The 14,370-nt window shown below is 41.6% G+C and overlaps 1 protein-coding gene across 6 annotated transcripts in view; it reads left to right on the forward strand.

Annotated features, from left to right (window-relative positions):
- The window catches only part of LOC311441803 (uncharacterized protein), a gene marked incomplete at its 5' end in the record, with an annotated part of 39,018 nt that extends 27,176 nt beyond the window's left edge, over positions 1-11,842 (forward strand). For 3 of the 6 annotated variants that reach the window (XR_014696220.1, XR_014696221.1, XM_084530319.1), the window contains one exon: positions 9,636-11,842. Coding sequence is in view for 2 of the 6 variants with exons in the window: in XM_084530319.1 (XP_084386445.1) it covers positions 9,636-9,753 (118 nt within the window). Of the gene's footprint in view, positions 1-2,599; positions 2,646-3,091; positions 3,140-9,635 lie in introns of those variants that run through there. The other 3 variants (XR_014696223.1, XR_014696222.1, XM_084530320.1) reach the window with 3 other exon arrangements.
- Between the last annotated feature and the right edge of the window lie 2,528 nt (positions 11,843-14,370).

A 14,370-nucleotide genomic window follows, 5' to 3' on the forward strand; every position in this document is an offset into this window, starting at 1 on the left:
AGGTAAATGCTCTGATGCGTGCTTTGATATAACTACAGAGGGATAATCCAACTGCGAAGTGTCAGGTTGTTTCTTAGTTCACAACTTTCCTGTCACAGATAGAAAATACCTTGAAATAAGTAGAGCTACTGTCATTTTTAATAAACACGTGCTCATAATGAGTTTCCTGTATATGGGTAATTATGTTTGAGCTGAGACAGTCTTCATAGACTTTTCCTAAAAACAAATTGCTTACTTTTAAAATACTAAAATCATGGAAATGCTCCCTACCGCCACCACCAACAAAAAAAGCTTTTTGAGCCTAACAGTAATTCATAAAACACCACATACAGAAAAATGTGTGAATCATAATTCTAGGCAATGCTGGTAATGTTGTATATAAGTAGGGAGTATTAACATTTGCCAGTATATGGTCCTTTTTCAGGTGTACGCAGTTTTGACAGGCATGCTGTGATGGTGTTGAGCATAGTTTTTGTCTGCCTCAGGTAGTAATTTTGAGAAGTCTTTAGTTAGAACATTTCAGCTTTTTGCTGAAAATGTCCAGTTTTGCTTTGCAGAGTTTTTTTTTTTCCTTTTTTTTTTTTTTTTTTCTCTGAGAAATTAACAGAAAAGCCACTATTGGTGATCAGTTTCTCCCCACATACACCTCCCAGTGCCCCTTTTTATTGTGTTAAAGTGGAGCAAAAAAGAGAGTCATTAATAAAAAATATTAATCAGCCTAGCTTTGTCAGTGTTAAGCTTGAAAATGTGATGGAGAAATGCTTCCTCCCTCCCCCTGCCCAGAACATACCCCAGTGTGCTCACGGTACTTGAGATTTTTTAGATGTTTGAGGTTGAGAAGATGAAAAGTCTATGGTTCACTTGTGTGACTGACTGGTTCACACAGGCATCCATGCCCCCATACAGACTGGTTACACTTCTTTTCGCACAATCCAGATGTGCAAACTCACTGGAAGAACATAGTCGAGAATTAGCTGTCCCATAGGCTTAGGCTTCTAGATCAAATGGAAGAGAAGATTTATCTTTGTGACACAAAGATAAAAGGGAAAATGTGGAAAAAAAATACTTGGGACAAGTTGTCATGAGATGAGGGCTAAGATAACCTTTTAGGAATTTTTATTGTACGCTCTGAGGTGAATTAAACACTTTGTGCTTAAATATAGAAGAAAAAATAAGTTTCATGAACAATCAATGTATTGGACAATCGTACTGTCCTAAGCGGATATACAGGGAGTTTGCAGAGATGTATCATGAGCTGCTTCCTTATATACACTTGCCCCAGCATCAGTCATGTGAACGTCCACATCAGGTGCCTTAGCTCAGTATTTGGTTCATCTACCAGTTCTGCAGCTCAAAGGTGGCCCCTGTATGCGCTCATTCCATGATTGCTCCAGGGAAAGTCACAGATAATTCTTATCACTAAGGAAAACTTTACTCCCTTAGATGGAGTCATTCTGTCTGGCATTTCTGCTCCCAGACAGTTTTTAACCTGTTCTTCAGTAAGGCCTTCTTGCCTTCCATGTAAAATCATTCCTCAGTCACAAATTACCATTGCTGATCAGTTACAATTTGGATTTCCTCTTTATGGGAAAGTACCTAAGCCTAGGACAAGCTGATTAAAAACAAACAAACAAAACCAACCAACCAACCAACCAAACAAAAAAACAACCAAAACCCTTGGCCTCAGTTTTGACGAAGGAGGATAAATTTAGGAGTAGGTGAAAGGTAAGTGTACAGGGCTGGGAACTATCCAGGTAAAGTGTGTTACTTTTCAGCATACTGCAAGATTTGGATAATTTTAGAGTAAGAGGAAACGTATTTTGCTGGAATAAGAGACAGCATTTGGAAAGAATGGGCAGAGTGCTGCCTAGCATATCATTAGGCGAATGGTGGCACACTGAATGAGGTCCTATGATGAACGAGCCCGTAGTCATGCAATTAGAAAATTACACCATAATGCACGTTACAAAAATCAAATTACCATTGCAATTATAGAACTTCCTATTTTTAACAACTGAATTTTTAGTAAGTCTGAAACATAAGTAAAAAGATATTTGAAAATCACTGCATGCATGGCTTCAAAGCACTAAATATTAAGATGTAGGTTTGAAATAGGATTTACATAGCAGTAACTAAAACTGCTGCCTCTATAACCAGACTGTGTTAAGTGTAAGCTTCTAAAGCACTTAAGAGATTTACATCCTACCTTTATCATTTTGTGAGTGGGCCTGTTCAGTCCAGGTTTAAAGTGGAGGAATTTAGTTTTTACAATACAACTGAAATCAGAATCTAAACAGTTGTGAAAGAGACATTCATTGTTTGAAATAATGAAGTGGTACTATAAAGTAGTAATGATGAGATCTCTGACAGCTTTCTTTATGAAACTTACTGAAAATGTTAATTGGAGAACACAGAAACATGTACAAATGATTTCACAAGCTTGATTTCCTTATTCAAATAGGGCAAACAAGGCATATGTGCATGTATTTTTTCTCTAACCTGTCCTCAACTCCATCTCTGCCTGTTCCCCTTTGCTAGTAACTATACTGGGGAGGAGGCCACAAGGCCTGATGAGGACATGTGACCTGGACCAGAAAGCAGTGTTTTGTTCCTGGTTCCACCCCTTGTTTGCCATGAAGCTAAGGGCAGGCAATGAGGCTTTATTTCTCCTTTTTTTTTTTTTTTCTTTTCTTTTCTTTTTTTTTCTCTCTTTTTTCCACTTGGGTAAAAATAAGAACCTTGTTTCTTGATCTTTACTTGTATGGGGGAGTCCTAGTAATGTATACAAGCTGTAGGTGCTACTTCCTCAGTAGATAATGGTCAGTTGTGCAGTTTCTTACGTGCACAGACAGATGTACTGACCAGAATCTTAAAGTCTCCCAGAATGTAACACTTTCAGTACCTCATCTTAAAATACACTTCATTTCCTTACTACAGGAAGTGATAAAACTCTAAGACTTGAAGCAAATGAGCTACTTCATAATAAAAATCTTGGATATGTAAAGCTCCCCAAATGTAGAGATTCTAGCAGTGATTTGGGAAGAAGTTGGGGTAATACTTCCACTATTTTTGTTTTGTTTTGTTTTCCAAGACTTAGAACAATCCTGTAGTTCCATGCTGGAGTCATGCTAAATTTCAAGTTAGTATTTCCTCCAGTTTAGGCTGTGTAATCTTCTCTAGGCTCATGTAGAAATTAAAAACGAATCAGGATGATATGCTGGGAATTAAATTTCTGGTTAATATTAACTGAATTCAATCATTCCATTTTGGAAAAACCTTGCCAATATTAAGTTCAGATGCTTTGACACCTTTCATACCAAAGAAATACTACTAGAGAAGTGATACATTAAGAATAATGCTCAGTAATTATAGTTGTCAAATGCCTATATAAGTATTAATCCCACATCTCTGAGCATTTAACATTTACAACATCCTTTTTTACTGGAGATTATAAGGCTCATTTAATTTAAATGAGAAGAGAGTTTACAGTGTATGCTAGTGTAAAGCAACAGTGGTGTTGCTTGGAAGGTCTTTTCAATCAACCTCAAAGGAATTGTTTAAGCGTAACACAACCAGTTCAGGCAACACTGATATTTGTCATGTGACTGTCAGACTGTGTAAAACATCAGCTGTATCGATCTCTGGTGTAACTGCTTTCATGCCTGACCTTACTGACAAGGTCTTTTGCTCATCATATAACAGAGCAGAATGATGGGGTGCGTTCCTGGGTTCTTGACCTTAGCATGATGGTATGCTTGTCAAGGGCTAATTAGCGGACTTTCATTACTGGAGGACTTTCAGTGGAGTTCTACCTTAGGATGTTCAGGTATGCACAAGAAAAATGCTAAAAGATTTTGATCAGATGTCTCTGTTATAAACTGCATCGCTGTGCAAAGTGGTCTGTGTGTGTTAAATACCACCTCCCTGCTAAAATCCGTATTATATATGATGAAGCACACAGGTCTTGTATCAGAAACAGTGTGACCAGCAGGGCTAGGGAGGTGATCGTCCCCCTGTACTCAGCTCTGGTGAGGCCGCACCTCGAGTACTGTGTTCAGTTTTGGGCCCCTCGCTACAAGAAGGACATGGAGGTGCTTGAGCGGGTCCAGAGAAGGGTGACGAAGCTGGTGAGGGGTCTGGAGAACAAGTCCTACGAGGAGCGGCTGAGGGAGCTGGGCTTGTTCAGCCTGGAGAAGAGGAGGCTCAGGGGCGACCTTATCGCTCTCTATAGGTACCTCAGGGGAGGCTGTAGCGAGGTGGGGGTTGGTCTGTTCTCCCACGTGCCTGGTGACAGGACGAGGGGGAATGGGCTTAAGTTGAGCCAGGGGAGTTTTAGGTTAGATGTTAGGAAGAACTTCTTCACTGAAAGGGTTGTGAGGCATTGGAACAGGCTGCCCAGGGAAGTGGTGGAGTCACCATCCCTGGAAGTCTTCAAAAGACGTTTAGATGTAGAGCTTAGGGATATGGTTTAGTGGGGACTGTTAGCGTTAGGTCAGAGGTTGGACTCGATGACCTTGAGGTCTCTTCCAACCTAGAAAATTCTGTGATTCTGTCTTTTCACACTGTGGAAAAATACTTAGGCTGGACATAAGAAATATATCTGGTGAGAAGTTAAAGGAGTCAGCCTTATGAATTCCTTCTTTATGCTGACTGACATTTTCTGTAGTGCTGTAAATTCTATTTAAGCGATGGATAATTGTATTTCTGTTGAAAGTCTGCAGAAAACAACTTCTTGCTGTGTCATATTTACAGCATCCTTGCTGGATGTGTGGGGTAAGTTTGCCATCTCTAGTGTATCATTCCAAGTCAATGTCTCTGTGTTAAAAATCTGATGCTTAAATTTACAGTCCATCATGGGTACAATAGCTGTCAAATGTAGCTACCTTGCAGTACATGCCATATGAAATTGGTTTCTGAAAACTTTTGGCATTATATTATGAAGCTGGGCATAGTTAAAGTGACAATGTCTTCTTTTGTGAATTGATCTCCATATATTAGTCATGGTTCAATGGTGTTTTTCTAGCTTCATAGTTCATTCAAACTATCACATTATTTGTACCGTGCAAATGTTGAAACAACATCTCATGCTTTGCTCACTGTATAGTCTTTTTAGTCCTTTTTTTTTTTTTTTTTTTTTTGGTCATGGTCTTTTATTGGGATATTCGGTGTTGCCTCACAGCTTCCAGATTGTTCACAATGCAGATGCAGCACTTCTGTTGCTTGGGCTGGGCAATGGCAATCACGTTACCCAGGCTCCACACTCTTTTACATTAGTTGTTGATAGAAAGGCAAACGTAATTATAGCTAGTACTAGTTATGGGGAGAGAGTGGGATGGACACTTGATTGTTTGAAAAGCCACAATTGGCATAATAAGAAGACCTGGGCTCTCTTTGCTTTTTTCTGTTGCTGTTGCTAGTGACTATATTTTGATGCAGTGTATTGCCTATGAAGGTCAGTTTGTTACAGCACTTGATGCAAGATCTGAAGCAAGTGAGTTTGAGTATGTGTTGAACTTTAGATTTTTTTCTGTACTACTTTTGTGGCTGTATTTTTATTTGCCATAACAATACGAAAAACTTGAAAGCCCTGCAATGCTTCTGACTTTATAACAGTTTATGAAGTGAACTCCACTGGATAAGTTTAACATTTTGTCAGTGCTAAGTATAGGCTATAGATCCTTCCAATTCTGCGTTCCCCACTCTCTTCTGGAGAAGCCCTACTTAACATGACACTTCTCGAGTTTCAGGTGCATTTTTTGATATTTGAGGTTGTTCTGATATTGAGGGGTACTATATGTTCTTTCAATAGCTGTAATTTACAAGGGACGTTCTGAGTATTGTAGATGAAATAGGGATGACTGCTACAAAGTTTCTGAGTACTATTGCTGTGTTCTCAGCTACAAGAGGCATAAAAATTTCATAAGTAGAAATTCACAGCCTTTTTTTTTCTTAGTCTAAATGTATATTTTATAGCTCTTACAAAAACTATAGTACAGAATGATTTGTGCCATGATCTTGCTAAAAAAACACACTGCATTTGTACATAAGTTGAACATTATTTTATTTATATGTTTAATGGGTATAATGGTCCAGTTAAGAGATACAGCTGATAGTATTAAGCACTTAACTTTGGTATGCCTTATGTTCAGGAAAGCCATTTGGATAAAGCACAGTATCACTTATGTGAATAGGTATTGAGGAAATGTGTTCCATTTAAGAAAAAGTACAGCAGAGAGTAAAGCTCTGTTTATGAAGCCATTTACAATTATGGAAAGATAATAGTAGAAAATATTTTGTTTCCAGTCTTCTTTCCAGAGCCCTGGCACATTTTATGTCCATAGCTTCACTTAAATTAATGTGTTTTTTTCCTTCTAGCATTTTAGATATATTTAAAGCCACTAGTAGGCTCCAAATATTATATGATGGTCTTTAATGAGACTCTTTTGTCATGTATTAGAGAGGACATATTGTGTTTTTTTTTTTTTTTTTTTTTTTGCCATTGTTGTTTGTTTGTTTTTTTTCTCTCTGGAGAAATAGAATTGAAGGATTAAAGGAGAGTGCTCTGTGTTTTCTTAATGGTTACTATTTATACACTGGTTTTCTGTTCAGTTCTGTATTGCTTCTTACCTGAACTTGGGAAGTTAAGACAGGTCAAAGCTGTGCCTTGCTCCAGTCAAGTCCAGTTGGAGGCCAGTCACTAGTGGCGTCCCCCAGGGCTCGGTGCTGGGGCCAGTCCTCTTTAATATCTTCATCGATGATCTGGACGAGGGCATCGAGTGCACCCTTAGTAAGTTCGCAGATGACACCAAGTTAGGTGCGTGTGTCGATCTGCTTGAGGGTAGGAAAGCTCTGCAGGAGGACCTGGATAGGCTGCACTGATGGGCTGAGGCCAACTGCATGAAGTTCAACAAGGCCAAGTGCCAGGTCCTGCACCTGGAGCGCAATAACCCCAAGCAGAGCTACAGGCTGGGAGATGAGTGGTTGGAGAGCTGCCTAGAAGAGAAGGACCTGGGAGTGATGGTGGATAGTCGGTTGAATATGAGCCAGCAGTGTGCTCAGGTGGCCAAGAAGGCCAACGGCATCCTGGCTTGTATCAGAAACAGTGTGACCAGCAGGGCTAGGGAGGTGATCGTCCCCCTGTACTCAGCTCTGGTGAGGCTGCACCTCGAGTACTGTGTTCAGTTTTGGGCCCCTCGCTACAAGGACATGGAGGTGCTTGAGCGGGTGCAGAGAAGGGCGACGAAGCTGGTGAGGGGCCTGGAGAACAAGTCCTACGAGGAGCGGCTGAGGGAGCTGGGCTTGTTCAGCCTGGAGAAGAGGAGGCTCAGGGGCGACCTTATCGCTCTCTATAGGTACCTCAAGGGAGGCTGTAGCGAGGTGGGGCTTGGTCTGTTCTCCCACGTGCCTGGTGACAGGACGAGGGGGAATGGGCTTAAGTTGCGCCAGGGGAGTTTTAGGTTAGATGTTAGGAAGAACTTCTTTACTGAAAGGGTTGTTAGGCATTGGAACAGGCTGCCCAGGGAAGTGGTGGAGTCACCATCCCTGGAAGTCTTCAAAAGACGTTTAGATGTAGAGCTTAGGGATATGGTTTAGTGGGGACTGTTAGCGTTAGGTCAGAGGTTGGACTCGATGATCTTGAGGTCTCTTCCAACCTAGAAAATTCTGTGATTCTGTGATTCTGAGATAAGAAGTGAAAAAAGATCAAGAAGTCAGATAGAAGTAAGAGTAGCAATTTGGAGCATTTGTGAGAGGAGTAAGGATTGGGAGATGTCAAATAAGCAATAGCAGAACTCTTATGAACTGTGGAGTAACACTGTGGGCATTAAACTGTGAAGTTGATAAACAGAGATGGACAGGATCAGAAGCTACAGATTGCAATATATATATATATATTTAACAGTTTTAATCTAGCTTTTTAAAAGCAGCTGGTATTAAACTAGTCTGATAGGGAAACCTATGTAATGCTTGTCTTGTAACCTCTCATCACATCTCGCAGACTTAAATGACTTTGAGAGCTATTTATGATTAGTACAAAGAGTGTTTTAATGCTGGTTGCAGCATCACGGGGGGTAAGCAGCAAAATTCCAGTTACTTCAATATATAGAATCACAGAATCTCCGAGTTGGAAGGGACCCATGAGGATCATCAAGTTCAGCTTCTGGGTCCCCAAAGGACGCTGTGTAAAGCAGCTGTATGATTTGATTTCACTTGGAACTAGGAAGGAGAAAGGTCACTTCCTTGTCAGATCCTCAGGGGCAGAATTAGTCTTATTGTATAAAATACTTAGAATCGTAGAATATCCCAGGTTAATTGTGACAGATTGAGTTGACATCATGTAGGTGTGAGCACAGCAGGCACTCTTGTGACTCTCAAAGCAGAAAGTCTAAACTTCCAGAGTTCTGCTAAAATCTGTTATCTAAAAAGTACTATAAACCCACACATGAAGTAATGCCAGGGCTTGTGAAAGCTGTTCAAAGGTATCTGCTACATCCCTGTCTTCATTTAGTGTTTTTTCTAACAGTAACCTTTGTTACAGGTGGCTTCTTAACTACAGTGTATCTTATTATGAGCATTGTCCAGTTGTGTAAAATTACACCGTTTGTTGTCCCTCAGACTTGGTGATCTTTAGGAGATGACCACAGGAAAAATATATAAATATTTTTTAGTTGAGGTTTGCATGTTTTACTGATTGCCTAGTGGTTGTTCTGATTTTGACGCATCTCTAAAACCTTTGTCTGCCTTACCCCCTCTCTGTGTGAAAAATGATACAGGTTTGTGCAAAAATTATGTATATTGTGCATAAGGTGCGCAATGATTGTGGGGCATTTTCAGCTTTTCATAGGTAAGGGTCCATGCTTACTTAATCACTTAAGTGTGGTCCTGGCTTTAAGTAGGCATAGCTAATGATTATTGCTCAAGTGGTTAAAAAGTTTAAAATGTTCGTTTATATGTATACATGTATGTATATATATATAAATGAAACTGAGTCTGTGGAGTGAAAGACTTTTCTGCTTGTTGCATATACTCTCCTATCAGCAGACTCATACGGAAGCTCATCCAAACTGGGTGCCAAGCTGTGCCTTTTTTCTTGCCTAGAATGTGCAATCTGTGCACCTCAGGTGTACCTTGTCTATTAACTATCTCTGACATTGTGCCACCCCATTAATATCAGTGGATATACCCAGCACTGCTTTGGGGCTACATAGAATGTGGAAATTTCTAGTATGTTAATGTTACTCTGTTAACAAAACTGAACATACTAGCCGCTTGCTGTTTCTATTTTTTTTTGTTTTTCTTTTCAGTAATCTCCTCAGAAGTTGTTGTGGACATGTTGTGTATCTTCTCTGTTCTTCCAGGATTCATTCGTCAGGAAAGATGACCATGAAATCCGATGGCTGTGGACAACCACCTACCAGATGGTTGTTGCAGATGCTTTTGGTCAACTTCATTCGTCTTCTTAGCTCGCCTTTTCCTTTATCTTGAGTTGAATTTTTGTGCAGCGCTATGTTTGCAGTGGTAACGTTGTGGCCGAGGTGTTTTTGATTAAAAATGATCTTATCCGTAATAGTGAATTTACCATGTGTGGCTTTGTGGAATGACTCCCATGATCATAACATTTTTCTCCTTTGTCACAGATATGAGAAAAGCTCTTTGCAGAGAGATGGAGAAGGAATTAATTATACCTCTGCCTCATTCTGTGAGACCAGAAGACATGGAGTAAATGGAAATCGCGATTCTCAGGAGACGTACTAAGTCTTGGGTTCCTTTTCTGCCTTCCCCCTAAGGCCTTGTGTACGTTGGGTTCACCCTGGGAAGGGAAGGTTGCTCAGGGCAGTTGTTTCCTACCTGAGACAACATGGGGTGTGTTTTTTTTCTGTTTTCACTTGAGGTTTTCAGCGCGGTTCGCATTACTTCCGTTATTGAGAAAATGGTTTGGGAAGATGTGTCTGCCGTTTCTCAGGATTTTCTGCTACTGCCTGCTGGCAGAAAAAATCAGTAATGCAGGTGGAGCCATGTAGGACTTCCCCAAGGTAAGCCTTCAACAGACGGGGACCCCTAAACTCGTGCGCTGAGCATTTAAGACAAATATACGTGGCACAAAGATCAAGGACGACTTCTCAGAGGTAAGCAGCTTTCCCTTTGTTTCCCCATCCTCTCAGGAGCCGTCTTTACTATGGTTGTACACACTTCAGGCTCACAACACTCGTTTTCTCCTCTACTTAGTATTCCTAGTCCCTGCCTGGTGGTGAGTCAAAGTCTACGGGTTGATGTGTTTCCAAGTTGAAAGAGATAAGTACGTCTATTTAAGGTGACATCTAGTAGGATCATTTAAAGTAAATTAATCTATATAGTAGTAGGTGCCTTCATTGCATGCAGCTCTTCTTCAGGTGAGTAATTCTTACAGCATAAATAATTCTTTTCCCATGTTTCATTCATGATGTTTGTAGCGTGTCTCTTTATGTGTGTGCTTGGCCTGGAGCTGTTCTGCCTGGCAATTAGTGATGGTAGCTAAAGTGGTGTTCCATCAGTGCAATAATACATTGTCCTGACTCTTTTGGAAATGACATCTGGTCTGTCTGTGGGCGAATACTCAAGCTCTGGGTGAGTACTCAAGGGCAGCTGGCACAGAGTCTTTTTGCTTTTTTTCCAGCAGTAGGTAAACATTAGGAGGAACCGGTCAAAGGAAACAGCGCCGTCTGGAACTGTCAAGTTCTTGTTTGGCAACTTAGTGACTGGTTTGATCTACTTCACAGGTGTAGATGCAAGTGGACTGCTCTTTTGAAATAATAAAATTAAAAACATAAAGTTTGTCAAAGATGGCAGTGCATGTTTGCAGTCTGTTTATTGCTTTTGCCAGTGGTAGATAACATTTAGAAGGAATCAGTCAAAGGAAAGAGCGCCTTCTGGAACTGTGAAGCTCTGTGTTGGCAACTTGGTGACTGGCTGGACCTACTGCCCATCTCCAGAGGGAAGCAGACTGCTGTTTTGAAATTAAAAAATACTAATAAAAAAAATAAAAATATGGTGCTGCTCTATGACGCCCGGAGGACTGCCACTCTGCATGGCAGTTAAAAAGAATGTGGTTTGGAGATGGAGAGCAGCAGAGGTAAAGCAGCTGGGAAGAGAGAGATAAGTATTGCAGTAGGTAGGCTGTGGTTATGAGGTGCCTCAGGATGTGCTTTTTTTCTTGTTTCTGCCCTTCCCTCATGCAGCCTTGGAGAGGTGAAGTCCCCATGTTGTAGAGTGGTGCAAAAAGGTGAGAGGGTTGTCAGCCCGGTAAGTTTCCTTCACCAATGCTAAGGCAAGTCTTTGAAGAGATACAGCCTGGTTGCTTGTGCTGCACCCTGTTGAAATAAGCCAGACCAAAAACAGGGCTCCTGTTCCTCCTGCTCTCTTTACCTCTTCTCATCTTGCAAAGGAATGGTCCAGCAATTCGGGTCAATAGGGGATAAGAGAACAAAGGGATTTCAGAATAACTGCTAACTGTTATGACTATTGCATGGGGCACTGCACAAGTCTCTGACATCCAGCCAAGATGGACAAAGGAGAAGGACAAGGAAAAAGCCTGGGAGGAAGACTATGAGCCTTCAGTATGAGAGACCCCCAGAGGGACCACCAGAGACTGATACGCATGCGCCAGTGGGCGGGTTTGGATTCCAGGAACTAATTATAATAACCCTGCCTTTTCTAGAAGCAGTAATGAATATGTATTAGCCTAGGAGCATAAAAACCATCTGCCTGTTGTAACTCATGTGCGTCTTGGTGGAGCAGAGACTCCTGGTGCACCCAGTGCTGTTTGCTTACCTCTATTCATTTAATAAATTGTAAACTTTGATTGTAATCCTATTTGGGACTTAGTCATTTATTACAACAGACAACCTTGTAAAATGCAGACAACCAGAATCCTTACCGCCATTAGGTGGAAATCACGGTGTAAGAAACGTTACCACCTCAAAGAGTAAAAGCCTCAAAAGAAATGTGACTTGTAACAGGCCAGCAGGTGTGTATTTTCTGTGAAGCGCCAGATAGAGTATGAACCTGGATTGCACAGTTAATGGGGAAACGGGACGGTCCCAGTCCTTGGGAGGAAAAAAAAAAAAGTATATAAACTGTGTATGGAATTAGTAGGCACCCTCCTGCTTGCGGGACGCTCGCCATTGTAATCTCGAATAAAAATGCTACTGTACTGAGATCCTCTCCTGAGCCTATGTTACTGGCTACAGATTGATTCACGGTTTTAAGGTTTCAGGGTAAGCGTTCTCAGGGTTTATGTTTAGGATTTTAAGGTTTTTAGGGTTGGAGTTTTAACAGTTAGGTTTTTAGGGATTTGGGGGTTAGGGTTTTAAGGGTTTCAGGATTAGCATGTTAGGGTTTTAGAGTTTTTTGTGTTGTAGTGTTGAAAGACTTTTTAGGGTTAGGGTCTTAGGGTTTTATTTTTGGACAGTTATTTAGGGTTAGGGTTTTAAGATCTTAATTTTTTTTTTTTTTTTTTTTTTTTTTTTTTTCAGGTTAGGTGCTCCAGGGTTAGGGTTTTGAGTGTCCTAATTTTTTTGGGTTAGGGTTTTGAGCGTCTTAATGTTTTGGGTTGGGTTTGGGTGTTGAGTGTCCTAATGTTTTGGGTTAGGGTTTGGAGCATCCTCATTTTTTGGGTTTGGGTTTTGAGTGTCCTATTTTTTTGGGTTTGGGATTTGAGTGTCTTAATTTTGTAGGTTTGGGATTTGAGCGTGTAAATTTATTGGGTTAGGGGTTTTAGGCATAGGTCTTCAGGGGTTTAGTGTGGTAAATAGGTTGGGTTAGGTCTGTAGTAGTTTCGAGGATTTTTAGGGTTAGAGCTTCAGGCTCTTTTGTGTAAGGGCGGTAAGGGCTAAGGTTCTCTTGATTGGCCATGCCGGCTCTCCAGGGAATGCTAGTAATTGTAGTTTTCCGGCACCAGGCTTCCGGGAGGCCATGTTGGGTGCCCAGAGCATACCGGGAAACGTAGTTCTCGGACTCCGGACTTCCGGGAGGCCATGTTGGGTGCCCAGAGCATACCGGGAAATGAAGTTCTCGGACTCCGGACTTCCGGGAGGCCATGTTGTGTGCCCAGAGCATACCGGGAAATGTAGTTCTCGGACTTCGGACTTCCGGGAGGCCATGTTGGGTGCCCAGAGCATACCGGGAAATGTAGTTCTCAGAAACTAGGGTTGGGGTTAGGGGCTAGGGCTGGGGCTGGGGTTAGGGTTTAGGGTGAGGGTTGGGGTTACGGTTAGGGCTAGTGAATGCTGGTTCTGTGTTTACAGATGGGAATGAGCGTGCTTAAACTAATTCCAGTTCAGAAAGTTTCAGTTACTTGTTTGGTGATACTGTCAGTTCAATATTAAAAGCTGCAGCAAAAGCACAGGGATTTTTGCTTTGTCTGCGCTCTGCAGGTTTTTGAGATAAAGCAGATTAAAAAAAAATAAAAAACAAACAAACAAACAAAAAAACATCACAGCTGCTGCTGTTCCAGCTCTCTTCCTACTTTCTTGTGCTTTGCCCCTCCCCTTTACCACGTGATTGGGTTTGGGTGCTGGGTGGGGCCAAAAGGTATATGAGCCCCAGGCATGGCATCAGAGAGCTCATTCTGCCTGGGCTGCTCCTTGGAGTAAGTGCTTTGTTTTTCTGTCAGTCAGTTGCAGGGTTGTTTAGGCAGGCTGAAGTCTATGGATTTCTGGATTTTAAGTGCTTGGAATTCACTTAATAGAGGAATATTTAGTGAAGGTTGCTGGCTCACTGTTTTTTGGGATGGTGGGATACACTCTTGTTTTTGAGCTGTATTTTAATCTGTAGATGAATCAACCCACTTGTGTAACTCTCCTGAGGACTAAAACCAGCTTGATCACATGCTACAAGAGGCTCAACCACGTAGTTGCAGTATTACCAAGAGACTGAGCAGGTTCACCTTTTTCATCTGCAAAGGGTAAGTCTGTGGCTACCTCTGTTGGGGCTCTTGTGTGTTCATGGCCTTTTGGCTTTTGTTGACTTCAGGGTGTTTGTTTGTTTATTTATTTATTTTTCTAGCTCTGCTCTCTGTATTTGAGTTTTCTGCAAGGAGCTGCACTGTTCGCGTGTCCATTGTGGATGTGGCCTTCTCTATTTGTTTCTTGTTGCTCAGGGCACAGGCACGGAAATTTGAATGAGGCACGAGGGAGAGTGGATGTCTGTGGGGACTCTGAGTTTTTTGGTGGACTGTGTTAGTCTGCTTCTAGAAAAACCCCAGTTCTCTTGTCTGCACTCTGCATGCTGTTGAGCTAAGCCATATAAAGAAGTAAAGAAACCATAGCTACTGCTCGCGGCGCCGCCCGGGCCCATTTCGGCGCGGCGCCGCCCGGGCCCATTTCGGCGCGGCGC

Source organism: Aythya ferina, assembly GCF_964211825.1.
Source record: "Aythya ferina genome assembly, chromosome: 9".
Taxonomy (NCBI): domain Eukaryota; kingdom Metazoa; phylum Chordata; class Aves; order Anseriformes; family Anatidae; genus Aythya; species Aythya ferina.